The 24,890-nt window shown below is 47.7% G+C and overlaps 3 protein-coding genes and 1 long non-coding RNA gene across 7 annotated transcripts in view; 1 reads left to right on the top strand and 3 right to left on the bottom strand.

The window, feature by feature from the left end:
* The first annotated feature begins 178 nt into the window (after window positions 1-178).
* LOC118517527 (calcitonin gene-related peptide type 1 receptor) lies at window positions 179-14,522 on the top strand. The gene is made up of 10 exons (XM_036063760.1): window positions 179-1,016; window positions 4,229-4,408; window positions 6,040-6,172; window positions 6,346-6,436; window positions 7,416-7,507; window positions 8,954-9,080; window positions 11,435-11,536; window positions 12,609-12,727; window positions 13,470-13,650; window positions 13,733-14,522. The coding sequence occupies exons 1-10, from the start codon at window positions 971-973 to the stop codon at window positions 13,997-13,999; spliced, it is 1,338 nt and encodes a 445-aa protein (XP_035919653.1). The 5' UTR covers window positions 179-970; the 3' UTR covers window positions 14,000-14,522.
* On the bottom strand, window positions 14,336-16,345 carry LOC118517553. 2 transcript variants are annotated; one of them, XR_004908328.1, is made up of 2 exons: window positions 15,733-16,345; window positions 14,336-14,478 (listed from the first exon to the last, which is right to left on the bottom strand). It is a non-coding gene; the product is annotated as an uncharacterized LOC118517553 (long non-coding RNA). The 2 variants fall into 2 exon arrangements; XR_004908327.1 differs by lacking the exon at window positions 14,336-14,478 and adding an exon at window positions 14,951-15,508.
* Window positions 16,346-19,621: 3,276 nt separating this feature from the next.
* Window positions 19,622-23,711, bottom strand: LOC118517540 (sarcoplasmic calcium-binding protein). Of its 3 annotated transcripts, XM_036063777.1 has the most exons (7): window positions 23,314-23,711; window positions 21,938-22,120; window positions 20,765-20,791; window positions 20,521-20,688; window positions 20,299-20,439; window positions 19,971-20,231; window positions 19,622-19,870 (listed from the first exon to the last, which is right to left on the bottom strand). In XM_036063777.1, exons 1-6 carry the CDS (start codon window positions 23,428-23,430, stop codon window positions 20,001-20,003), a joined length of 867 nt encoding a protein of 288 aa, XP_035919670.1. In that variant the 5' UTR covers window positions 23,431-23,711; the 3' UTR covers window positions 19,622-19,870; window positions 19,971-20,000. The 3 variants fall into 3 exon arrangements, with proteins under 3 accessions (XP_035919670.1, XP_035919669.1, XP_035919671.1); XM_036063776.1 differs by having other exon boundaries at window positions 19,637-20,231; window positions 23,314-23,709; XM_036063778.1 differs by lacking the exon at window positions 20,765-20,791 and having other exon boundaries at window positions 19,637-20,231; window positions 23,314-23,706.
* A 699-nt stretch (window positions 23,712-24,410) lies between these two features.
* Window positions 24,411-24,890, bottom strand: part of LOC118517523 (nuclear pore complex protein Nup88) — a 49,535-nt gene continuing 49,055 nt past the window's right edge. Inside the window, exons 7-8 of the mRNA XM_036063752.1 lie at window positions 24,687-24,890; window positions 24,411-24,595 (exon numbers count right to left, since the gene is read on the bottom strand). The exon at window positions 24,687-24,890 is cut by the window's right edge and continues 45 nt beyond it. Of these exons, the coding sequence (XP_035919645.1) occupies window positions 24,529-24,595; window positions 24,687-24,890 (271 nt within the window). The 3' untranslated portion in view covers window positions 24,411-24,528. The remainder of the gene's footprint in view (window positions 24,596-24,686) is intronic.

Here is a 24,890-nt window from a genome sequence, read left to right as displayed (position 1 = left end):
AAATAGATTTGTGTTTGTGTTATCGCTGTAATGCACACATCACAAAGCTCGGTACTTGGTATACGTTAACCTGTCAAAGGTCACCAAAATACACAATACCAAGCAACGTTAATAGCATACATTTGAGCACACTAGAGCGCGGTCGAAAATGGCGGGAAAATAGTTTGTATACAAGGTGTGAGATATGGAAGAGAAGAGACAACATCCAAGCGCGCGCTCTCATTACGGCTCTCACTCATGCTCACCATCTTTGCCAATGTGGTAGTAGTTTAGTGGCGTGGAAGCGGCTACTCTCTTAATTTCTCTTTCGCACGCATTTTCAAACGATTCTGAACGAAACGCAACACCAGGCACCTCCACCAATATCGCGTGGAACAGCATGAGCACGCATCCGTCGTCATGGTACCGCCGTGCTACTGCTGCTGCTGCTGCTGTTGGGTTAGCATAGCCGTCGTGGCGGTTTCATCCTTTCAGTTACGTGGGGCTGCTGGAGACAAACGGATCTTTAAAGACACCACTGACGAACCAGTGTCGCGTAATCTGCGTTGATTTGGTTAGTGATTTGGGTCTTTGGGTTGTTGAGGTGATGATAACGAGTTGAATGGTTCGGTAAACGGTGCATTGAGGCGATAATGAAAAGGCGATAATACTGTTTTAAGAAGTGCGTGCAGGGCAGCTGCCTTAGGCCTTAGAAAGGGGAAATCAAAGTAACGCCTGGTGACATATTACACGGATGTGAAAGTACGTGTGTTTTACGATCGGCTGCATTGTGTATGTATGAGCAACAAGCGTCCAACATCCAATTGGGTGTTGAATAAATAATCCGGAGCCAGCTTCTTTTACGGGCATGGTGCAGGAAGTGGATAATTGAATGTACAAACATTAATCTGCACCACCAGTCCGTCCGGGTAATTGCAGTGGGAGGGCTGTTACCCACACGCCAGGACCAGATCAGACCAGACCAGATACGATGATCCAAGACTTGGAGGAGCTGCTGCGCGTTAATCTCGCGAAAGGTAAATAGTTGAATTTAAATTGGCCAAGCAAATGATAGTAGTAATGTGCATTAAATATGTATTACTCGACGAGAGAGGGAGAGTAAGTGTTGTTGTTTTGCTTTCCGGGCTATTAAAGATCAAACACCTCCTAATGACTGCCAACGAAGCTTTCGCTCGTGACATTCATTATGTTAATTATTGTTGTGACATTAAAATACCGGTGACGTCGTGTCTGGCCCACAGCATTAGCTTCACTTGAGCGGAATAAGAAACGTTTACAATCAGCCATGTAAACAACATTTTTGTGCTATCAGCTTCTTACACACCAATATTGCTGGTATCGAATCTGGGCGAGTTTCGGGTTGCCATAAGCGAGCCAAGCGAACAAAAACTAGGCCATGTCCCTTTGGCCGGTTTCATATTTCTAATGGCAATTTTCGGATGTAGAATACAAGGAAACCACAGCAAAAAGGCCATCAATTTCCGGAGAGACAAACATGAAAACCAGGGTCTTAGGCCCTTCATTGGCTGCGTAATTGTGTCCGTGGTGCGGCTTGTTGCCAATAACCAATAAAGGATATAGGATTAGGAAAAACACGGAGAAGATAAAGCAATCCATCATTATCGCTGCTGGTTCTAGTTGAATTGTTTTAATAGAACGCATTTAATGATTTCCCTATAAAAGTTTTAGCACATTTCTTCCAACACGATCGTGAGAGGTGCAAGCAGCTGCCCGTATTGTAATTCCTACCTCGTTTCGCTTTTAATTGCGTGTGGTACAAATGGCCATCCGCTCTTGATTATAATAGCGCAATGGATCGTGCACGATGAGCATTAAATGGGTTGACTTCCATTTGATTTCCTGCCGCAAAGCAACAGGCAGCTCTGGTCCATTGGCAGGTGATGAATGTTAAAGTTGAAGGCAAACAGCCAACCGTGAGATGAACAGGTTGATTTTAGATGGAGCTTCAGCTCGGTTCGCATTGCCGACCCCCGGAAGCTAAAGTATCGAATTGCAATTTCCGATGAGGATGCCGTAACAAGGATGTAGTGTTTACGCTTTGTGACACTCGCACGGAGGACCCGTTGTACGACGCTGCTAAAAAGCTGCCCAGCTACAGGGAAGGGCCAATTGGGAGCAGTCGCCGGTTCGGTGTTTTGACGATGGCCCATCAATGTCGCTTTCGTTTGTTACGAGCGTGTGGTGCAAATCAAATTCCATGCCTTGGAGGCAATTACTAGCGGGCGGATAATGAATTTGTTGTAGGTAATGGGAATTCCCCTTCCTGCGCATTGGGCACCGGGAAATAAATAACTAATGGATCGTGAGTGATGATAGCGTTTTGAGCGGGTGAGCGTGCGTATCGGCTGAAGCGTAAGGATGGAAAAAGGATTATCCTGCGGGCTAATTAAGATTATATTAATAAACCGGGATACTGTCGGGCGAATGATGCTGTTGCGCCTCTGCAATGTTGAGCTATTGATATCCATCCTATCCCAAGGCTCTTGTTTTATTCTGATGTTCGAAATCGCAGCAAACTATTTAGACGTGAATAATTGGATCTGGATAATGCCGATCGATATTTTTACTTTAAAGTGGCCACAGTGTCATACTTATTGAATTTTAAACTTAACCAAATCCTGTTTCCGTATCTGGCAAATCGCATTCAGAAAAAGCACGACCCCATCACCCGCCGAACGAAAAGGAAATTTCACCAGATCCGTAATATAGTAATCTTCTTAAAGGATCTTACCGTGGTCGCTGCTCAGCGGTAGTTGCTGTAATCGTTACATGCACAATGTTTCATTGCCTTGTCGTGGGATAAAGAATGTCTTTTCCGTGTTGATATGTTTATGGTTCACCTGTAACACCGTCCAAAATCAGTGGCGGCACGGTAGCAAAACGTCTCGGGGCGACTTATATTCTGGTCGAGAAATATATCAACCGACAATGTACTTGTTTGCCAGCAGCAAAGAGCAGCAAAAGGTGTGACGTAGGCAGCGAAGTATGGCCGCGAGGCACTACGTCACGATCGGAATGCGATTTTCCACAAAACAGCACCCCGGTGGATTAAAGAAGCTGGCAAAAAAGATCTGCCGCAACGCTTACCGAAGGCTGATAGTAAGCCATTATCCGGAGGGCTGCCATTACGAACGCCATAGCGAAAGAAGCTTTGAACGGGGATCAGTCTCTTGCCTGAAATTAGCGATGTTTTCATACGCTTGATTCGTACGAGGCGTAAGAGTAATTGGGAAGGAGGTGCTTTTACAGGGAGCACATTAGGAAACGTACGGGTGAGTAGCACTGATCAGGATTATTCATCGATGGCCTTGGCTTTAAGCAATGGTGCAGTAATTCGTTTATCATGAAGTTCCCGTTCTCGTAGTTGTCTTCTTCGCAGCAGAGCAGCAAGCGTCACTTCGGGTGGTTTAGATTTGTAAAATAAACAGAAATAATACCAAGTGTCATGGTGGTACAAAATATAGCTTTAACACGCCAAGTAGGACGCTCCAGTGAAGCAAGAGCATCACATCACAGACCATCAACACGGCATACGCAAAACATCATTAACCAATTAAACCCGCTTGTGCGTTAAGTGTGCATTAAGCTCCTGCAGCAAATTGGTAGCCGCACCAATTTAATCTGCTCCCGCTCCAATTTTTATGCTCACTCGGGTGAGAAAGTATTAAAATTTTAATGATAAAAGCGAGTAGCAGGAAAAAAGAAAAGTGCCCATTGCGACAGTTCCATCAACATACAGGGTGCAGTTGATTAACCGGGTTTGCCGGATTGAAATTGGTTTTGTGAAGTTTGTTTTACACTCTGTTATTGAATTATGTGTCATTTGATTTTTACCGATGGCAACCTAGACGGAAATGGTTGATGGAAAACAAGAGTCCACTAGCCTCCAGAGAAGGCAATAGATAGTGAAAAATTGAGTTATGATAATGCGCAATTACGGTGCGGATGAATAAACCAGCCGATAGCCAGTTTGGGAGCAAAAACAATATGCCTAATCAGATTTCTCCACACAGTGGGGAACGCAGTCCACGGGACAGTTTACACACTTTAAGCGCTCCATCTCGGCGAAGGTCAACAAAATAGCGGCAGCATTGCTACCGGTCTCCGGATGGCATATCAAATTAAGCGAAGAGATTGATCAAATTTCGCACATTACACGCCAAGTGGCACGTGCTAACCGACATTCTGCGATGCTCCACCGTTACAGCGAACGGCAGCGTCTACGGTCAAACGTCAGCGGCCGATGCTGCAGGCAGCGTTGGCGATGGACAGGATGGGCAAATTCAGTTCGATCGGCTCGAGTTCGAGAGTCCGGAAGATTTGATGCGCCATCTGTACTATACGTGTATGCGACCGAACGCTACCGAGCCGACTTGGACCACCGATGGTAAGTATTACACCCAAGATTTTTTCTTAAGCAAATAGATGTCTAATGAATGTGAGCTCTACGGTCGTCTACAGCAAACAGTTATGGTTGGTGGAATAGTAGCCAATTCCAGCAGAAGCTAAGAATCCGCTGAGAACTGGAAACTTTTTAGGCGAGTTTTCTCCGCGCTTTCTCGTGGAAGGATAAAGTTAACCTGGGTAACTACAGGTAAAGGAAAAAGCTGTTCTGCCCCATCGGAGGCTAATCGGGTTTGACAGTGGCTTGTTTTTAAACGGAAGATTGTACCAACGCCAGATAACGATGGTCTCGAGTTCCGGTTAGATAGGGGCGAGGGGAGAGGTGTGGGACAGACGAGCAAGACGCGCGTAGGTAGGTGCACCTGAAATTGAGTTACTGCTCAAGTTAAGTCGAGGTGAAAAGTCGAGCGCAAAAGTCAAAGCCAGGAACGTGAATGGCATAAGGGCACGACGAGTTGGCTGGGATGCCGGTACCACCGGTGAGGGCTGAAGTTCGGAAGGTGTTGGCAAACACTCTTACTAGCGGATCGAAATTGATTCTCGTTTTAAGATGATATTGCGGCCATCCCGTACAAGTGCTTGTCAGTTGCAAAGTTGGACGGAAAGTTCAGGTTTTGCTTGAACAGTCGCCCAGTCGCCGAGGTAACCCTTTTGACACACTTACTGGCGACAATTCCTGGCTGGGCTCGTTGGGCAGGATAATTTAATTTAGCAGAGAGCAAAAGAACTGTTTAACTTTAAAGTGGGTTTAAATGATTAATGTATTGTTTGAAATCAATCGTCCTAATAGTACAGCTCGATTCTCCATCTTGTTTTAACCTGTTGAATAGGCTGGAGTCTGTAATGAGATTAGAGGCACCATTTACTACGGCAGACATGATGACTTTTGAAGGGCTTTTTGGTGATGGTGATGGTGTAACGGTGTGAAGCATTACATCGAGGTACGAATCGAATCGGACGAGCTTCAAGCCAACATACATTACAATGTAAGCCTATTGGGTTCGATTGTGCGAAATGGGATTTTGGTCTGGAAATGATGTTCGTAAGCTGCGGCAAACATTAACACGCACTATTTAATTCGTGTGTGTGTGTGTGAAAGTGTGGCTTCATATGGTATTGCAGGGGGACTCACTCTTTCTGTAACGAGTGCCATTAATATTAATCTGAGCCAGGAGGATCCAGCCGGCGCTCGGAAAGTGTACTGTTGCATATTCACGTGAAATGTGTCTTTATTTTGTGTGAATTCATCCGCACCGGAGAGCTCCATAGCGCGATGGTGTTTTTGTTTCTAAATTGCTTGCAAAGCTCAATGCACATCTTCTATTGAACGCGCGAGTCAAAACGCAAAATCGTCCCATTGCCAGATTTAAATAAATAAATGGACATCTCCGTCAAAATGGTTGAAGACTTCCACCTTGATTCTGTTGGCACACAGCACACAGGGAGCGACATGTCTAACGCATTAACCGACCGGTGGAGTTCCTGGACTAGTAGCGTCATCGTTCCATTAAGCATGGAAGCATCATCTTAAAGTGCAAACAGTCATCCCAGGCACCGATAGCCCTCGGTGGAGCAGTACTCATCATTTGTGTGTGTTTTTATTTTGCTTCCCAGGTAGTACGCCATTTTGTCCCCGCCGGTTCGACGGGTGGTCCTGCTGGGAACCGACAATGGCGGGTACGGTGGCGGAAAATTTTTGTCCAAAGTTTGTGCTAGGCTTTGATCCACGTCGAATGGCCTATCGTACGTAAGTAACACTATTTTAAAACCTTGCCTCCTGCCAGCCTCTCGGAGGGACTCTCGAGAGTGGATTGCTCCGGGGAAATTAGCTTATGTGTTTACGCCCCCAGCCCCGAGAACAGGCTTGTTGTACTAACTGGGAGACATGTTATTTCTTCTTCTCTTCCTTCTGCACTGTAGATGTCATGAGAATGGGTCCTGGTTCGTTCACCCGCTCTCCGGCAGGGAATGGTCCAACTACACCAACTGTATCGACACGGAAGATATGCAGGTACCGGCTGTAGTTGATGTTGTCCTTGTGTTCTTCATTAGTTTGCGTATTATTTTCAAATTCCACACTTCCCCGGGCGTTAACTCCTGCCCCAAGGTGTGTGTGTGTCGGAACATGAAAAGATAATTAAATTACAATCATTCTTGTTGCTCCCATCGTTCCACGCTCGAGCGATTGTCCGGTATTTCGGAAGAGTCTCATTATTGATAAAATAAACTGGACAACATGAGTAATGATGTAGTCTGGGCGCGATACAACGTCTAGGCGGAAGGTTATGTGGTTCACCATTAGTTTTATCTCATTCCCTTGCGATTGGCTCGCGCAATAAATCAACTGTAAGGCTTGTTGTTGGCTCCGGTCGCATAACATCAGACACGACGATAGGGAGCTGTCGATGATTAGTTCCGATGATGGACACGCGAATGAAGTGTTTGCCCGTTTTTTGGAACCGTATTGCCCCGACAAATGGTAAACGCGTCTGCGAAAACATTGTCCTTTGGGTGTTGGGGCTTATCACTTTCGAAGCAGTCGGCTGACACGAAAGACGGCACAACTAGTAGTAGTCTTCTGGTATCCGACCACGACCGCCATAGCTGCTATCACGAGCATGCAAAAAGCAATCAACACGTCTCACCATCATGACCGAAAATTCCGCATTCTCTGGGTGTGCCGATGCGCTTATACCGATTGCTTAAATGACGAAAGGAAAAGGACGTCCTGCAATGACATCCAAGCTAGATTATGACGACGTTTTGCAGCACGTTAAGTCTTCGGGGCAAGACATGGGCTGGCTGGCGGCTGTGGGCAGATGTGGTACAAAGGCGTATAATTTTGCCATATTTTGAAAAGCCCTTCCGCCCTCTGCCCTCTGTCGGTCCGTGAACCCTGACATGGCGTCTTCCTCCGGCGTGTTTGTCTGACATGTTTGTCCTCATTTAACTTTTGCGAATTAATGTGTCGGATTCAATTTTCTTTCCAGCTTCGTCGGTTGGTGAACGACATTTACATCGGTGGATACACGGTTTCCTTCTTAACGCTAATTATATCGCTGTGTATCTTTCACAGCTTTCGGTAGGTATTTAGGAATAGTTGTGTAGCAGAGTGAGTCGTTTAAAGGAAGAGTCTAATGCCTAACTTCCACACTGGATACCACAGGCGAGGGACAAGCTGTCTCCGCAATGCCACACAGATGGATCCTATCGTATCCCGTGACGTTTTCGACGAAATAATAGTATGTGATCATCATTTGTCCGACGTTATTCGTCGCCCTCTTCACCACCAACCGCGCAGCCAGAAGGAAGCCAAGGAACCAAAAATCATGCCGAAATGGTTTCGTGGTCGGTTGAAGATGATTGATGATAACTAGTTTTTCAATTGAGTTGACTTTTGAAGCGAATGGAGTTGCTGCCCCAGCGCACCAGCAAAAGCCTCTTAGGTTTTGGAGGTTTTGGTGAGCCGCAACGCAATGGTGGCGCCAGATTTCCTTCTGCTGAGAAGTGTTCGAATCATCGTCCTACATACGGAGGATGATGGAAAGGCACTTAAAAGTCACTAAGCCAGTCAGTCAGTCAGTCAGTCTGCTGGCCGGTGGTTGAATAATTGATCCCCGTTGAAATGGTATCCTCAGCACACAAAAAAGGTGAAAGAACCCGTAAGCGAATCCTTTTTGGTTTTGTGTGGTGCTGCTGCTAAGCGGATCCGGTCCATCATGATCCTTTTCCCAGAATTTCTGCTAGCTGCGGAAAGGATGGATTTTTTTTTTTGCGGAACTTAAATCCCCCGCCGTGGTAAATGTCTTATTTATTACGCCAACTTCAATGTGTTGCGGGGTGAATGAATTTTCCAAATTTACCGTCCGATAAATCTCCCCTCGAACTCGAACAGGACGGAAACTTGAGTGTTGTGTCGTTGTGTCCTATTAACTCACGCTTTTGACTTTTTCGAAGGCTATGCTAAGTACTCCCGCAGGCATAGCCTTTGCCTTGGCGTGAAACCGGTGAAGGTGGTGAAGGCTACCCGGGAGAAAAGGTGTCAGATTCTTGCCGGCTCTTAATCAATCTTTGTTTTTTCAAGTGTTGTTCTGGTCAGTTCCAGCGCAACCCGTGGGTCGAGAGGCGTTGGTGCGTTAGTTAACGCGTCTCGACAATGTCACACGGATAAAGTGATGCGTATGCTGGTGGTGTATGATGACCACTTGAGAAAATTAAGCACCCGTACAGAAATCGCACCCAGCGCCGACCATTGTCGACAATCCAACCAGACGGGGCGAAGTAACGTGCGGTAGTCATATAACATCGTTAAACATTCATTCTCAAGCCGTTGGACACGGAAGTTGGAAAAGCAAGCGTTGATTGAAAAACTCTAGTAGACATAAACACGAGCCAGGAAAACATCAGCAAAAGCAAATCCTGTGTCCCCGTACCTGGACATCCTCATCCGCTAATACTCGTCGAACGTTCCTTGAAATCTCAGTGTCTTGACAAAAGTTCTCATGCACTTTTTCTTCCCCGGTCGTAGAACGCTAAAATGCACCCGCATACGGATCCACATCCATTTGTTCACCTCATTGGCACTGAGCTGTCTGTTTTGGATCGTCTGGTACAAGTTTGTCGTCGAGGATCCGGACGTCCTGCATGCAAATACGGTAAGCAATGAAGCTGTGAAAGTAACAAATGGTGTGTAGTAATGGGCGGTGAAAAAGGTCGTCCAATTTTAGTGATTTGTCGGAACTTATCTAGGCCATACTGGGGGCGAACAAGGGGTGGGAAAATAGTTTTCCTTTTATATGGGATTTTGTTTTGTTTGCTGCTATTCCTTTTCCTTACTATCCCTCGATGGGGATCTGTTTTCTTCGCTCGCTTACGTGCTGTTAACATGCACATTACGTTGGATTTCTATTTGGAAGCAATTGGCTGAACAAAGGCGGGAAGCGAGCGTGAAAACTTACAACCGAAAGGTGTGCAAAGGCTTAGTTCCGGGAAAGTAAATTCCTGGCGCAACAGGCAAAAGAGCCAAAGGGGGCAAAAACGATACTGACAAAGTGAGGTCCATTGTGTACATCTTGGAGCATAATTTTCGTAGTAAAAAAGGTTTTCCCGGCTTGTGAAGCGGGCTGAATGAGAAGCCGGTCCTGCCGGTAAGCTAAAGGAGCAACAGTGAGAAGACGTTCCAGCGCCAGCGTTTCTCCAGCATTTGGGACGTGCTCGGTGACAAAACTCGCGTGGAATACAAGATATGCAAATACCGTGAACGAGAACAGATCTGGGAAAAAGGGGTTTGCTCCACAACCGAGAGCAACAAAGAGCGAAAAAATATCAAAGATCCCGATGAAACAGTAGAAGTAATCAGAACCTGAAGAAAAAGGACTTTCACATACTGTTGCCTACTTACTTTAAAGCTGTATCGTGTTGCGGCTTCTGCTAGACCGGTTGCTCTAGCTAGACCGGAAGACGTTTTAATAATATTAAGCCGGAGTGCGAACAACGCGTGCTCCCTTTTATGTGGAATTATGTGCTGCCGAGCTGTTACGGGATCGCATAAAAGGACATAAATTAATTTAGTTTAATTTTAGTTTATTTAAAAAAGTGTGGCGCCTCGATCGCGGGGAATGTTGCATGCAGGTGTGATAGTAGAAGCTCCCTTGGAAATGGAAATTCCCCGTGAACTAGATCGAATCAATGCGATTCACTTAATTCGATTTGTGTAGACTTCATCGAATGTCATCTCGTTTGTTGTGACATGATAATCAACGATTGCTACCCTTTGAACTGCGCCGTGCTTTCATTGAAATGCGTCCAAATGGTTACAACTGGCTGCGGTTTGGGCAGGTATCTGCGAGGTAATTAGGTTTATTTTGAACGGTTTCGGGCGTTGAAAATGGGTAAGATCAAACGATTTAACGCGAGGACGTGTCGGACTGGTAGCGTTGATTGGGACACAGCAAATGGCACACTGCCGGAGTGTCACAGTTTTTCCGCCTTTGTGATGAAAAGTGTACGAATTCATCGTTTCGGTATGCAAACCTGCACGGCCATCATCAACCGTGTGCCATGTCCAGGGACGACGTTGCGGGAGGCCGACATTCTGGAAGCTCGCTAGGAACCAACAACAAAACTTAAATTAGTTATTTGTAGGTATGCTCTTTTTCTGCTTTGGATGAGTTTATGCCTCACTTATTAAACATTCACGCCGAGTTTGCCGACCGCAATGATGCCCTGTTTGGCACGTTTTAGAGTTTCCGTGGAGTTCCGGCTCGAAAAAACGCGCCACCAACCGACACGTCGGATGCAGAAGGATAGGATAATATTTCACACCTTATTGTGCAACGGATGCGCCTTTTAGTGTTTGCTCAAGTGGCCGTGGCCCTGTTGATACGGCACATGGTGTGTGCACCGAGCGCGAACGGTCTGTGCGAAATACCATTTGGTATTTTTTCGGGGTCAGCTTTATGTCGTTCGCAGTACCCGAGAAAGCCACAAGAATGCCGGAAGAATTCACTTGTATGGTAAGTTTGGAGAGAAAATACATCCGGGCGAATGCAAAATTCGCACCGAGTCGAGCTTCTTCTAAACGAGAAATGCATGTTTTATGTGTTATTTCTGTATTCCCTCTGGAAGAGCTACTGTGGGGGCTGGTGATTAGTTTGGGCATAGTTTGTGTTACACTTTAAACCACAACTTGCCAGCTTGTACCGGCCAATGTGTGGGCAGAAGGGTGAAGATAATTGTTAAAGTTTGCCAACCAAAAACTGCACAAATCCCGGAACATCCAGAGCAGATGGGCAATCCGTCCAGGCGACACATTAGCCCGGCTGTGGTCCTTTACCTTTCGGGTCGATTGATCTGGGGACCCATCCCCATCTCCGAGACAGATTATCATATTTCATGATATTAATACGCCTCAGCCATTAACCTCAATTTGTGTTACTTTTCTTGGAACTTGCTTGTCCTCATATATACACACACATAAACGCGCACACTAACAATTCCTTCTCTTCAGAGCTGGTGCGTCGGACTGCACATACTGCTGCACTACCTGATGCTGGTTAATTATTTCTGGATGTTCTGCGAAGGGTTACACCTGCATCTTGTGCTCGTTATAGTAAGTATATGCGTTACTGGGACAGGATCGCTGGTGCCTGTCATTGCCAATACTCGTCCCCGAGAGTGAAAGAAGAGGACGATGAGAAAGCCCCGGTGACGTCGACGTTTGGACGCACAGAAACCTTTGCCATTAGTAACCTAGCGGCCAAGCTGCCTCGAGATGGCCGATAAGTCGGGGCGAGCCTTCGGAAAAGGGTTTGAAAAGTTAATATTGCTCTCATCAGTGTGCTGTTTGCAGCCAGCCGCCTTGGTTGCGGTTGTGGGCTGTCGGCGAGTAACTTTTGTCAGCGATTAACCCATGCACGTCAATTGACTCGTGGTGTCCTTTTGTGAGCTAGAGTTATTGTGTGCTTAGTGACAACGAAGGTTGGTGCAAACTTCTGGTTCCAACTTCCTTCCAAGCAACGCCACCGCTATCAGTATCGCATGACGTTGGCTATCTATCCGGTATCGCTGGGCGGTTGGACTGGGGCTGTGTGTACATCGATCGAAGAATGAGGTCATTTCCTCATTGGAACACATTTTGCTCTTCGATTAGGAAGTCGCACGATGAAGTTGTTTGTTTGAAACCGGCCACCGGCACTGGCCGGATGATAGCCATCAGAACAACACCGGTTGTTCAGCAGCCACCCCCTCCCTCCCCGAGGAGGACTGCAAGCAAAACCACCAAACCACGCTCCAACAAACACACACACGCACACCCACATGCAGAGGCTAGAACACCCGCAGGCCAGCACTATCTGCGGCCTGATGCTCCATCGGCGTCAAGCCCGGCTTGACCGGCTTCTCAGACACGTCCTGTCGTCCTTCTTACAGTGTCTTCCGTTCGGGGTTCTCGCGAAAGCCTTGACTTGTCAGGCCGTGCCCAATATATATTGTGCCGTAGCTCGGAGCTGAGGTTTTGGTTGCTGGCGAGATTGATTCATGCCGCTCTGTGCCCAGCATCTATCGTGCCGGCCGTTCTTTTCTCAGTTCGATTTAATTCCATTCGTCTGATTTTTGCACTTTTCTTTCTCCTCCCGTACACACATCTCCCACATGCACACACACGTTGCGCCGGTGGAAAAAAGGTCTTCATCAAGGATATTGTCGCAATGCGTTGGTTTGTCACGATCGGCTGGATATTGCCGGTGGCGCTGGTGACCCTCTACGCCCTCGTCCGCAACACGCAGCCACTCGATACGGAGCAGTAAGTATTTTACGACGCTGTGATACATTTTCAGAGTGTTCCCTTTTTACGAGATTGTTTGTCATACTTTGGCATTAGTTCCGGATATATTGATGTTCGGTGGTGGGCCTCTGTGCCACATCGTCGCAGCAGCACCAACAAAACAAAATGTAACCGGTTGGAACATGGGTCTGAGTTGTTGTCCCGAAGATTGTGGCACCGAATCCGCAAGGTTGTTGTGAACTTTTGTGTCTCCCCGTTGTGGTAAATAATTCAAAGCTTTTATGATCGACCCAAACCCGTCCCGAGTCCCGGGGATATGATGGATTATGAGCGGTAGTAGCATCCTAATTGATTGGGTGTTGATGGTCCACAAGCATGACGTAAATGTGGTTTTATGAGCTTGATAAAAAGTATAACAGGGGCGCTGGTTCGCCGGGGACAACAAATAAGCTCAAGACGAAGAAGGTGAGCTGTACGTGAGCAGAACACAAATGCCACACTAGCTGGGACAAGCTACCCGATAGAGCCAATCGTTTGTTATCCTGTCTAATAATCTCGCGGTTTCGATGGTCGCTCATTCTTCCCTGCACCGATCTGCCAAATAAAATGCGCTTGATTGGCACTGCTCGCATCGGATTGCATAAAAACAGGCGAGGAATGCTGCCATCGTTGTACCGAGCCAATTGCGCCCATTGTCACTTATCTTTCGTTAACTTAACTGATGCGGTCTCTGGCACTTTCTCCCATTGCCACGCTACAGCTGCTGGATGAACGAGAGCCATGCGATGTGGTTGCTGACGGTTCCGGTTTGCTTTTCGTTGGTCACCTCGCTGGTCTTTCTTATCAATGTCGTCCGAGTGCTGCTGACGAAGCTAAGCTCCACCTCGCCCCATCCAGCGCCGCTCGGTCTCCGGAAAGCCACCCGTGCAACTTTGATTCTCGTGCGTATTTCGTTCGGTGCTCCACGGTTCGTCGTTCAATTAGTTTCGATTTCCTTATCGCCGGTCGCTTCTGCCATTTCAGATTCCCCTGTTCGGGCTGCAGCACATCCTGCTGCCGCTGCGGCCGGAGAAAGGATGCTCGCTGGAACGGTACTACCAGATCGGAGCCGCCCTGCTGATCAGCCTGCAGGGCCTGTGCGTTTCTTGTTTGTTCTGCTTCGCTAACCACGACGTAATCTTTGCGGTACAGTGCTACCTGAGCCGATTTTTCCCCGACCTTGTGACACATCCATTTCTCGAGAGCAACGGAGGGCAACCGGCCACGCAGAGCCGGGATGTGGTCGTATGACTACTGAACGTTCGCCGCTCCACACCGACGAGCGTAAGCCAGCGCGACCCGGCGCCCCAGGGGGGACAGTGCGCCGTATGAAGTGGTGGTGGTAGTGACTTTCCAGCCATTCCCAGCCAACCCTTCCCCCTCTCTGCTCTATCTTTTGCCGTCTTCCCGTGCTTTCGCCCTGACGGTTAATAAAGTCGCGGTGGGTGTCCTTGCGACGGTAGGATTTTCGGGTTAAACTCACATGATGTATCGCTGGAACCGGTAGATGTTCACATTTCGGTGTTTCTGTGGTGAATAACGTCGATGAACAAATGTAGTGTTTCATCTCGTGCTCGTGCTCGTAGGTTAACGTAGGTTAGGTTAAAGTTTACTGCTACGTTCAGAAAACTAAAATATATTTAAAGTCATAGCCAGCACACTCAAAAACAAACACACGTTCATAGTATTAGACGAGCTGGAGGATGCATCCTGAAGCAACACATCCGGTGCTGGAAGAAAGCAAGAGAAATAAAGAATATTTTTATTTATCGGACGGAATGGGTATCGGAACGGTTCGTTGTTTATTTCGGTGCACTGGAAGCGCGACTGTTTTTCCCAGAATCCTTTACGCTAGGCGGAGGAAGGAAGGAAGTACCACGTGGAAAGGTACGTAAATCGATTTCATTCAATTTTTCTTACATGTACATGCAATATGTAAAAGATTACGCTGAAAATCTCGACCGGCTTCTACCAGTGTCAGGTTTGGTGGCACTGGAAAATGGTACCTACGAGCGCCCGATGTGGTTCGAGAATAGGAGTACGACAGGGGATTAAATTTTCATGGCCAGTAGCGTACGATTTCTTCAGACGGCAAAAGAAGCAATGAATACTGATGATAATGGCAGAACGTACAGTACGACAGGTATGTCAAAATGTGCCGCTTTCAATGTGATTGTGGAGAGAGCGTTCGTGAGTCCGATGTTGAGTTTGTTGTTAAAATTGATTTTTAATAAGCCCCCCGAATTCCATCGAAAGAAAACAAGTTTTGTGTCCCCTTATGAACCATTATTTCAGAGAGATGTTTTCATTGCTTTTGTGCTGGAGAACACTAAAAGATTGAAGTAGGACTGAACCGTAGTCAACTCGCTCTCGAGGTATGCCTCTGTGTGTAGATTTTGAATCGACATCTCACGTATAGGTGGCGCTGCGTTTAGCAACGAATAGATCGGTTTGTACTACTGTTATACCGGAAAGCGAAGGGTGCTATACAATGGTTTTGTGTTTCCGTTGAATGTTTATGTACAGTGCCGGTGTGTGGGTTTTTTTTTAATTTTCTGTATTCAAAATTTGGTTGAAGGAACGTCTCCACTCAAAACACTTATCGGACTTGAATGAAGTATTTTTGGGCTTGTTTGTGTGGAAGGATGGTGGAGGCCGCTACAACGAAAAGTTCAACAAGTCACGAGAATACCACCGGACGGTCAAGCTCACTAAGCTTTCATAGAATCCCACCAGAAGGATCGTGAGCAGTTGCAGCGTCTGAGGAAGTAAGTAGCAAGTTGCACAATTGTTAGCGTTGATAATGACTGTCAGGGCCTTGGGTAAACCTGAACTTCCGTATCATAAACTTGGAATAAGAATAATTCACTATCGTTATAACAAAACTTATCACTTTACAGAACGAACGCTTAGAGCTGATGCCCTGTTTCATTAAAAACCCATTAGATCGAGCAAAGGGAATCGTTTTAATTAAATTGGTTTACCCTTACAGACAGCAAACGGGCCAGTTTACAATGGATCGCAGAAGAGCACACATGGTCGTTAGTGTGGCCATTGTCGTACTGCTGGTAGAGTCGTCGTGGTCCAGCAGGATCGTTGGCATGTTTTAGCACGCTGGTACCCGTGGTTCCACATGATCGGGAAAGATGTGTTCGGCCCGAGCATGGGCTGTCCCGGCAACGAAACGTACGTACAGTACGGCAGACCTTGTGGCAAATCTTGTGGCACATATGGCCAAATCTGCCCGTTCGTGCGGCTGAACAGTTGTGTTTGCACTCGGGGCCACGTGCGCAATGAAAACGGGGACTGCATACACTACACAGACTGTCGGAAAACACTCGATGACGTGGAGTTTCTACATTAGAACGAACGCAACTGTAACATAGTCCAGGAAATAAAATGTTGTTAAAATATTTGTAAACCGCTTTTGCCATCTCTTGTTGACAAGGAAATTACATCACTTGCCACAACAGAAGACGTCAGGTGTTTTGTTGTGCACCAAGGATTTCTGTTTGTTTGCCTGCTTGGTGGTGTGTTATTGTACTACTCCGTAGTAGTAAATATGCTGGCGACGCTTCTCCATGCACCATGTTCTAGAAAACGGCGGCTTTCACAAGCTACGGTGAGAGCGATGTCTCTACATGCATCTGTGTTTATCCGGATGTCTTATTTGCGCGTGTCAAGAACGGTTGAATGAAATCTGGTTCGAAATGCTGCCGAAACTCGGTGGACAGAATCATATATAACGGCTCCGAGCGTAAACCACCTTCAGTTCAGTAGGAAAGCTTCTAACTAAACAACTGTCAACATGAAACTGTCTTACATTTTCTTCATCTTCCTGGGAATTATCCTCCTGCTGGTAAGCTATCCGGGCGGGTCTCCTTCCCGATTGACGCACGATTGACCACGTACCATCCCCATTCCATTTTCAGAACGTCGTCGACGCACAGCGCGGTGGAAACGGCAAAGGAAACAACGCAAACCGTTCCCCTGGTCGCCCACGTGGACCCAGACCGCGCCCAACCCGCGTGTTCCCCAAGAGGACCCGTCGCCCGAGGACCACCACCGCTGCCCCAACGGCCGCCCCGACTGCCGCCCCAACTGCTGCCCCCACAAGCGGTTAAATCCTACGGGCATCAGCCACCTTCTAATCCACCCCCTTTCGGACCTTCAAAAGCATACTTGCTACCGACATCAAATGAGGACCATTGAATAAAACGGTTAACAGTTTCAAACGTGAACCTATCGGAGATTTCATTCATGGCAGTCACCCGAAAGAGTCTGGAAGTGTGTACACATTCTTGAAATCGCCTACGATCAAGCGCCTTCCTGATCAAGAGTCACGGAGGGACCGCTCACGCCTCGTTTTCTGCTAAGGACACGATCATTCGATCGTTCAGAGTGGTGCCGTGTTGAGCTAAAGAGCTATGAGAAGACTCTAATTTACTAACCAACAGCTTGTCATCTTTGCCGCTACTCCCAGTGGTGCGGCCATGCGTGAATGTCATTCTTGTGTATGAATGGTGTGAACATGTGTTACACAGCTGTAACGTACGTCACGGCAGGTGTTTTTAATGGAAAAGCTTTCCCAGAATGTAGTATGACCGGATTGTATACTTGGAAAAATGTAAAGGCACGTTCACCTGTGCTTGCGACCGATGGACGGATGGCTGACAGTTGGTTGACACAATTGTAGCAGAATTGCGCAGCAGACAGTCGAAGTTTTACAAAACAGATATCATTTGGTTCCAGTTCTGTAAGCGTACCTGAAAGATCGCTCGCGTGATCTTACTTTTACGAGTACGCTCTCCCAGTGCCCTAAGTCTTTGCATTATGTAGCAGTAGTGCTACCGATGACGTCCCGAAAACGTGTCACAGGTTGGTGTACCTCACCAGCTTCTCGAGTTTATCTGAGATGTTGTAATTTCGGAAAAAGCTCTGACGAAAACACTCTACTGGTTTATGCGTACAATCGGAACTGTCTTTTATTGGACCTTTTATATGGAGAGTTTTGGCGCGACTGAACTAACGCATACTGCAAAATGACATTTCAAACGTCAAACGCATCGTAATGGCAGTGCTGCCAGAAACCCAGAAGGAGATGGTATGGATGCGTCTGAATTCCAACAGATGAGCTACGTACAAGTGCCGCTAGTGGGTTGTTTTTTTTTACATTTTTTGCTGTTTTATTTTCCGCATACTGTTCGGCAGGCTGTTTTATGTTAGATTTCTACATAAAGCATTTTTGGAGTGGCCAAACACGGAGTGGCTTTGCACGGCTAATGGCCGTCAAATTTAACCGCTTGTGGGGGCAGCAGTCGGAGCGGCAGTCGGGGCGGCTGTTGGGGCAGCAGTGGTAGTCCTCGGGCGACGAGTCTTCCTTGTGAACGGACGGCTTGGGCGTGGCCGAGGGCTGCGTGGACGACCTGGGGTTCGGTTGCCGTTGCCTTTTCCACCGCGCTGTGCGTCGACGACGTTCTGAAAATGGAAGAGGCATAGTACGTGGTCAATCGTGCGCTAATCGGGAAGGAGACCCGCCCAGATAGCTTACCAGCAGGAGGATAATTCCCAGGAAGATGAAGAAAATGTAAGACAGTTTCATGTTGACAGTTGTTTAGTTAGAAGCTTTCCGACTGAACTGAAGGTGGTTTACGCTTGGAGCCGTTATATATGATTCTGTCCACCGAGTTTCGGCAGCATTTCGAACCAGATTTCATTCAACCGTCCTTGACAGGCGCAAATAAGATATCCGGATTAACACAAGTGTAAGCACAGACACCGGCATTGGCAAGGCGTGTGGAAGATTCTTGTATGCACCTCCGGGACATTTCGTGAGATGAGTAGTCATTTGCTAGCTGTCGATCTTTTAGTATGTTTCTGATAAAAAGACGGCGCGGGGCGTTTGACCCTCGCGGCTAAAAGGAACTAGGCGCTGAATAGCCCATCTGCAGTGTTCTATCCTCGTAAGGACCCAGTATCCAATTATCTCTGGTGTACATAACATCAGTAACAGGCCGTTAAGCCAAAGCATTAGAGGAAGATCTAGTACATATCCCTGGTGTTGATCCTTGATGGTGCAAAGGTTTGCGAGAAATCATCACGAAATATCTCACAAACCCTTCTCATCCTCCAAGTCTTCATCATAAGCAGCACCACTGCAAAAAAAAGAAGCTTCGTGCAGTCTTGCACGCATGACTGGCACTTTGTTTTTTAACTTGTTCAAATAAAGGAATTCTCTGCGAAGGAACACATGTTGGTTGTGCAAGGTAACTTCGGCGTGCAAACGGATATTGCCTGCCTTCAGGGATACATCGCGTTAGCGCTCGTGTTACAGATTCATATCGTGATTCGTGGAATTGATACTCGGACAATCGGAAGGCAAGATGCAGATCTGCCCGTACCGCACTAACCGGTGGGTGCAAAAGCATTGCCACGGGCAGCTTATTTTCAACGGACACATTGGCCGAATGTTGGCACACGTTCCTTCGCATCCGCTTCCGCAACACACGAACGCTTCATTGGAAGGAAGCATTGCGTTTAACGGTTGACCGGTAGTAGGCTATGCTTGGCGTTTGGCGTGCACTTACATATGCGTCTGTCGTTTAGTAGCCATTTCATATTGAGCGTCTGTTCCTGACTGTCGTAGTGCACTGCTGCCCCGAACAGCACGGGGCCGAAAGAAGCGATCGTTACAGCAGCGAGCAAAGTCCCTCGGACGGAAGTCATTGCTGCAGCCCATACAGGAATCACAACGAGTTATACGTCAGGAGAGGGCCAAACGGCAGGAGAGGGCCATGCATAACAAAGTGTCCAGTAGTGCTGGCAGTGATTATTCTGCCATTACAGCAAATGTGATACTCTTGCCGCGTTCGGTTTCCGTGCCGTCGGTTTTGTTTTGTTTTGTATTCAAAATACGCTTTATTGCTCTATCACAAATGATGCTTACATTCCGTTGCATTAGTGCTCACAACATTTTCTCTCGCGACCGGTTGAATGGTCTGTCTGATCGGAATCGCGAGGTGAAGCAAAGAACAATCAATCAATCCGCTTAAAAGATACCAAGGTACTTACATGCTACTACTACTATGGGTTAATTAGTGAATAAGTTCGATTGCGCAGTACCTGTGTGTCTGTCCAGTGGCGATCTTCACTCTAATGATCGACCAGCGGTCCCCAGAACATGCGCGAAACGTGCGTTTCCTTCTCTTCCTTCGCGCAGTACCTGTGTGTCTGTCCGGTGGCGATCTTCACTCTAATGATCGACCAGCGGTCCCCAGAACATGCGCGAAACGTGCGTTTCCTTCTCGCTGACGAAGAAGTCTTTGCCGAGCTTCACGAACTCGTCGAGCGTGATCTGTCCGTCGCCATTCTTATCGATCACCGCAAACGAGACGGCTGCATTCTCCTCGGTCAGACCTAGACAGCGGAAGAACAGCTTGAACTCGTTCAACGAGATCGACCCCGAACGATCCTTGTCAACGGCCTACCGGGAAAGCGTAAAGAAAGGTCAGTCAGTAATGCTCGCTAATCTCGCCCCAAAGTCCGCTTACCTTGTACAGGTAGGGCAAGAAGCGGTGCACCTTCTTCTTGAGATCCTTATCGTTGACCACGTGATGCATCTCGGACAGGTACTGCTCCACGGTAACTAGATTGTAGGGCGTAATTTCTCCCCACTGCTGCTCCCAGGTGGTCTACGGGAAGAGGCGGGTCGAGAGATTTGGGAGGATTAGTTCGCTAAGCGCACAGGGATCATCTGGTAACGTGGCACCTACTCTCATAATGTCACGGAACTCGTTCTTCGCCTTCACGTCAAGATGGCCCAGCGAGGCGAATTTCTCGGTCAGCAGCATAAAGTCGTCGTACGAGATCACGCCATCCTTGTTGACGTCCAGCACACCGTGCAGGGTGCGCATCTTGCGCCGCCAAAACTCCGAGTTGCCCTGCTCGGAAGAGATGCACAAGATATCGTGTAAGAATATGAGAAAGTAAGCGCGCGCCCAACTGTTGTTAGTATACCGTATTCCTTTCCGGCAAGTGAAAGACCTGGTCCAAAAAACCATTACAGAAATGGGTTAGTAATTCGAATTTAATGCGTCATGGCAAGTCACCATTAGCTAACGACTCATTGTTGTCTGACATGCGAAAGTAATTAAATTACCGCAGAACATAATTCGGGTGACGCGAATCTGTGGTTGCCGCAAACGCACGCTGCGCGACGCAGCCGGTCAACGATCGTCGGTGTTGCCATTTTGCAAGTGATCGTGTTGCACTGTCTACTGCCGGTGGTGCTTTCTCGCGTGTATTAGTGACGCTGCTCTCCTTCCACGGTCGCCATTACACGCGCCCGCCTATCGCTCACCGTTTTGTTTTCATATTCTGCAACATCTGTACACACAAAGCACCACCCCACATCGGCCAGCAGCAGCAGCAGCAGCAGCAAGCAGTTCAACGATCCACACGCGCTTCAATCCGTGGTGGATGAAACGGATCATAAAAAGGCCATGCTTATCCGCAGACCGATCTGCCGATGGTTCGGTACCCGGGTGTGTATGTATTGGTGGCACGACACGCAGGCAGTCACCACCGTCATTTCCAGTATAAGCATGATAACGCACCAACCGCACAAACCAGCTGAGCGATGATGCCGACAATCATTGTCTTGTGAGCAGCTCCAAAACCCGGGCTGTGATTCGAGTTCTTCCACCCACAGAATTATCCCCCCCATGTCTCGCCGGAAGCCGGTTGTCTCTCTTGAGCTGAATTGGTAATGAGGAGCAGGATTGGTTGGCGACTTGGTTGCGATCGTCACTAATATTGCCCTAAACCCGTTTCTCGTCGACGTACTGCGCGCTCGGGGGTAGAGATGGTTTTGTGCCACATTTGAATTCAAATTCTGTTCTCTTCGTCTCCATCACCAACCCACTGCACCCTTGTTGGCATCGACCGGGGGACAGAAAACCAAAATTAGGTAACAGGGCCTCTTGATTTTGGGCCTTTTTTTGTGGGTCTCGTGAGGTGACCTTGCCTGCAGCAGCCTCCGTCCGTTACGGCCCGTTCGGTTCTCGCGTTCAGGTACATTCGAATTTCCGAATCTTTTTTTCTGTCTGTTATGGACGACCCCTCGAAGCGATTAGCTTCCATCAGCGAGACCTTGAGATCAGCCGTACAACGATCACGATCAATACTTACACGCTCCTTGCGCTGGCGCTGCTGCCGCGGAGCACCGTCACGCTCGTCATCCGAGTCCGAGTCGGAATCGCTGTTGTACGCACGTTCTGGGGCGGCCGTTTTCTTCGAGTACTTGCGGACGGATGTAGAGATGAAGCTCTGGGCGGGTTGGCACTGCTTCAGGTAGTTCTTTTCTTCGGTCGTCTGGAAAGCGGTAAGGAGAGGCGAGAAGCTTTAGCCAAAAAGGAATAAACCCATCCTAGCAGGTACTCGAAATTACGCCCATGGAACGGTTCTATGGTGCCATGAGTGTAGCACTGCCATCGCTGAACAAGACGAGAGACAACGTGCGCGAGCACATGCTTTTCGTGCAGCCCGATGCCTGTACAAATAAGTCATTATCAGCCTGTCAACATGCGCTGGTGCGCGATACGTGCTGTCGGGAGCATAAGTAGGGCACAGGGGTCAAAATTAGAGCATTACGAACACCGAGTCTTGTGGATAAGAAGCTGACCAGCAGCAGAAGAGGCTTACGTATCTTGCCCTTCTTATCGCACTCGGTCCGAGACCGGGCAGAGATTTCGATGCATGATTAAAAGGGAAACCTACAACACCATTCGACGAGACCCTTCAGCCACCTTGGCCATCGTCATGTGACGCGATCATAAGGGCTTTCTACCTATTACCGAATAATATCGAATGAAAGAGAAACAGGAGAAGGAAAGTCCTACACGCCGCGCGGGAGAAGGGCGCAATGTTCAGGGGGTCGGGTTCGGGTTCGTCTGGTTTTTTGGTTGGGGAGGCCGGGCAGCACAATAAATAAAGTGCTTGTTAGCGGTGCGACACAACACACAACATGCATCCATCCTACCGAACTCCGAAATGCGGCATGACATAACAGAGAGCATCGTAGGCAAGCAAGCAAGCAAGCATAAATAATAGGCACGATTGGCGCTTCCAGTGTTTTGGAGTGGTATCGCTACTGTTTTTTGTTTTCCCAAACATTTGTCCCTGATGATGTTCCGGCGTCAGCAACATGCGAACGGTGCAATGATGCGTTGCAGTCCGTGCGCCCAGCAGCGGAGTTGAGCTGAAGAAGTTCTCAGGGCGCACGCGTGTAGATGGTGGTGCTGTGCGTCTGTGTCCGTGTGTTGTTCGGAGGTTTTGCTTTGTTGTGGAACAATTTCCAGCAAATGTTTTTTAAGAGAAATTGGGTTACAATTATCATATGCGTTCTAAGTTTGAGTAGTGGAAACTATGTGCAACGGATTTTCTCGACATTAAGCTGCTTCTTCGCGCAAGGGCTCGCCTAGTGAAGCGCTTTTTTGGGCAGTTTCATCAAAGACTGGTTATCTGCGTCGTTGGGATTTGGGTTTTAAAAAGCAAAAGATGCTTACCTTCACTGTGGTGGCCGAAAAATCGGTAAATGCCCGTGTGGAAGACAGGGCCCATACCTGCCACTCGATCACAGCTATCGCTGGTCGGATATGGCTTCGTAACAGCGCGAAAGACATTTTTCAGCTGGGATGGGTTTCTTCTTCTCTGCACTTCACTGCGCGAAATGTGAAACCAACTCGCTCGACCTTTCACCGGACCACGTTTTGTTTTCCGTCACACACTGGAACTGAATTGCGGCTTTTTACGCTTGCGGCTTGTCTCTGGAATGGTCACCGTTGTTCGACTTTTGCAACCACACACCGAAGAGGAGTTTGCCGAATTCACGACGCACTTCTTTCTACACGCCGATCGCTAGCAGCCAGCAACTGGAAATGACGACGAATTTGAATTTTTTCCGTATCTCGTCCACCGTGCATTCGTCTTCCATGGTTCTCGCTCTCTCTTTCTCTCTCTCTCTCTCTCTCTCTCTGTCGCTCCAACGGTCCCGCAGAGTGGTGCTTGCTGCTGGGTTGAAGTTTGAGGCTAACCCCTAACGTCTCGCTGCGTGGCAGGCATCTCGCTCTGCTGCATGGATGTTTTGGTATTTTTGGTCCGTCGACGAACGGACGGAGTTGGGCCTGTTTTTTGGCCGCCGCGCACACATACACGTACTCACTGCGAACCCGGCTTCTTTGCAGTGGTGTGCGTGCGGCTGACGGGTTTGTGCTCGCACGCACGCACCTCTGATGGGGTTTGGTTCTGGAAGGGCGAATATGTGTACAAAAAGGGAGAAACAACCGCACGATTCTGCCACCACTACCAGGCCTATGCCTATGTTAGTACCTAAAACGGGGTACGAAAAGTTTGTGAAAATGTTTGCATTTTGATGGCGATGTAGAGAAGAAAATAAGATGGAAATATAATTTATGATCAATGCTTTACATTGCCCGGTTAAGGGTCTATGGCATCTCTTTTCCCGACTGCCTGTATTGCTAATAACATTCGAACCTCGCCGTGCTCGTTGATATTCTGTTCGGACGCGTAAGCACAGCTTATTGTGAAAAGTTTCATCAGTACCATCTACTGACATGTAGAGGGCGCTGCAAAAGCTTCGAGGTTCGAGTAACGTTTCGATCAGAATGGAACCGTTTTATTGGCGTTAGAGAAAGGATATTAGATGGTTAAAAACAATTGTAACCGTAAACGTAAGTATCATAAAACAAAGAAAGAGTCGTTCAGGTGAGGTTAAGAATGCTGTTCATCTTCTTCACGTCCTTCACGTTGGAATCGATGTGTGTGTACCTGGAAGAGCGTCAAGGGAACTAACGTTAGAGAAACCGTGCACTAGGTGCGAAATGAGGAATAACATCCAGAATAATATCGTAATACGTACATTTCGCCAATGATCTGCTTTATAATGTCTTCCTGCTTTACCGGCAAAGTGAACGTCTTCTCTTTAGCAATTTTCTTGTTCGATTCCAGCTCCACCTGCTGCGTGGCGATCTTCTGTTTGGCCTGGTCAACATTTTTCTGCAGCAGTTTCACCGATTGATGTATCTTTTCGATTCGCTCGGTGAATTGCTTCTCGGAGAAGGAT

Source organism: Anopheles stephensi, chromosome 2, assembly GCF_013141755.1.
Source record: "Anopheles stephensi strain Indian chromosome 2, UCI_ANSTEP_V1.0, whole genome shotgun sequence".
In the NCBI taxonomy this organism is placed as follows: domain Eukaryota; kingdom Metazoa; phylum Arthropoda; class Insecta; order Diptera; family Culicidae; genus Anopheles; species Anopheles stephensi.
Note: the sequence above shows the minus strand (reverse complement) of the source record. Positions and strands in the feature narration are given on the sequence as shown.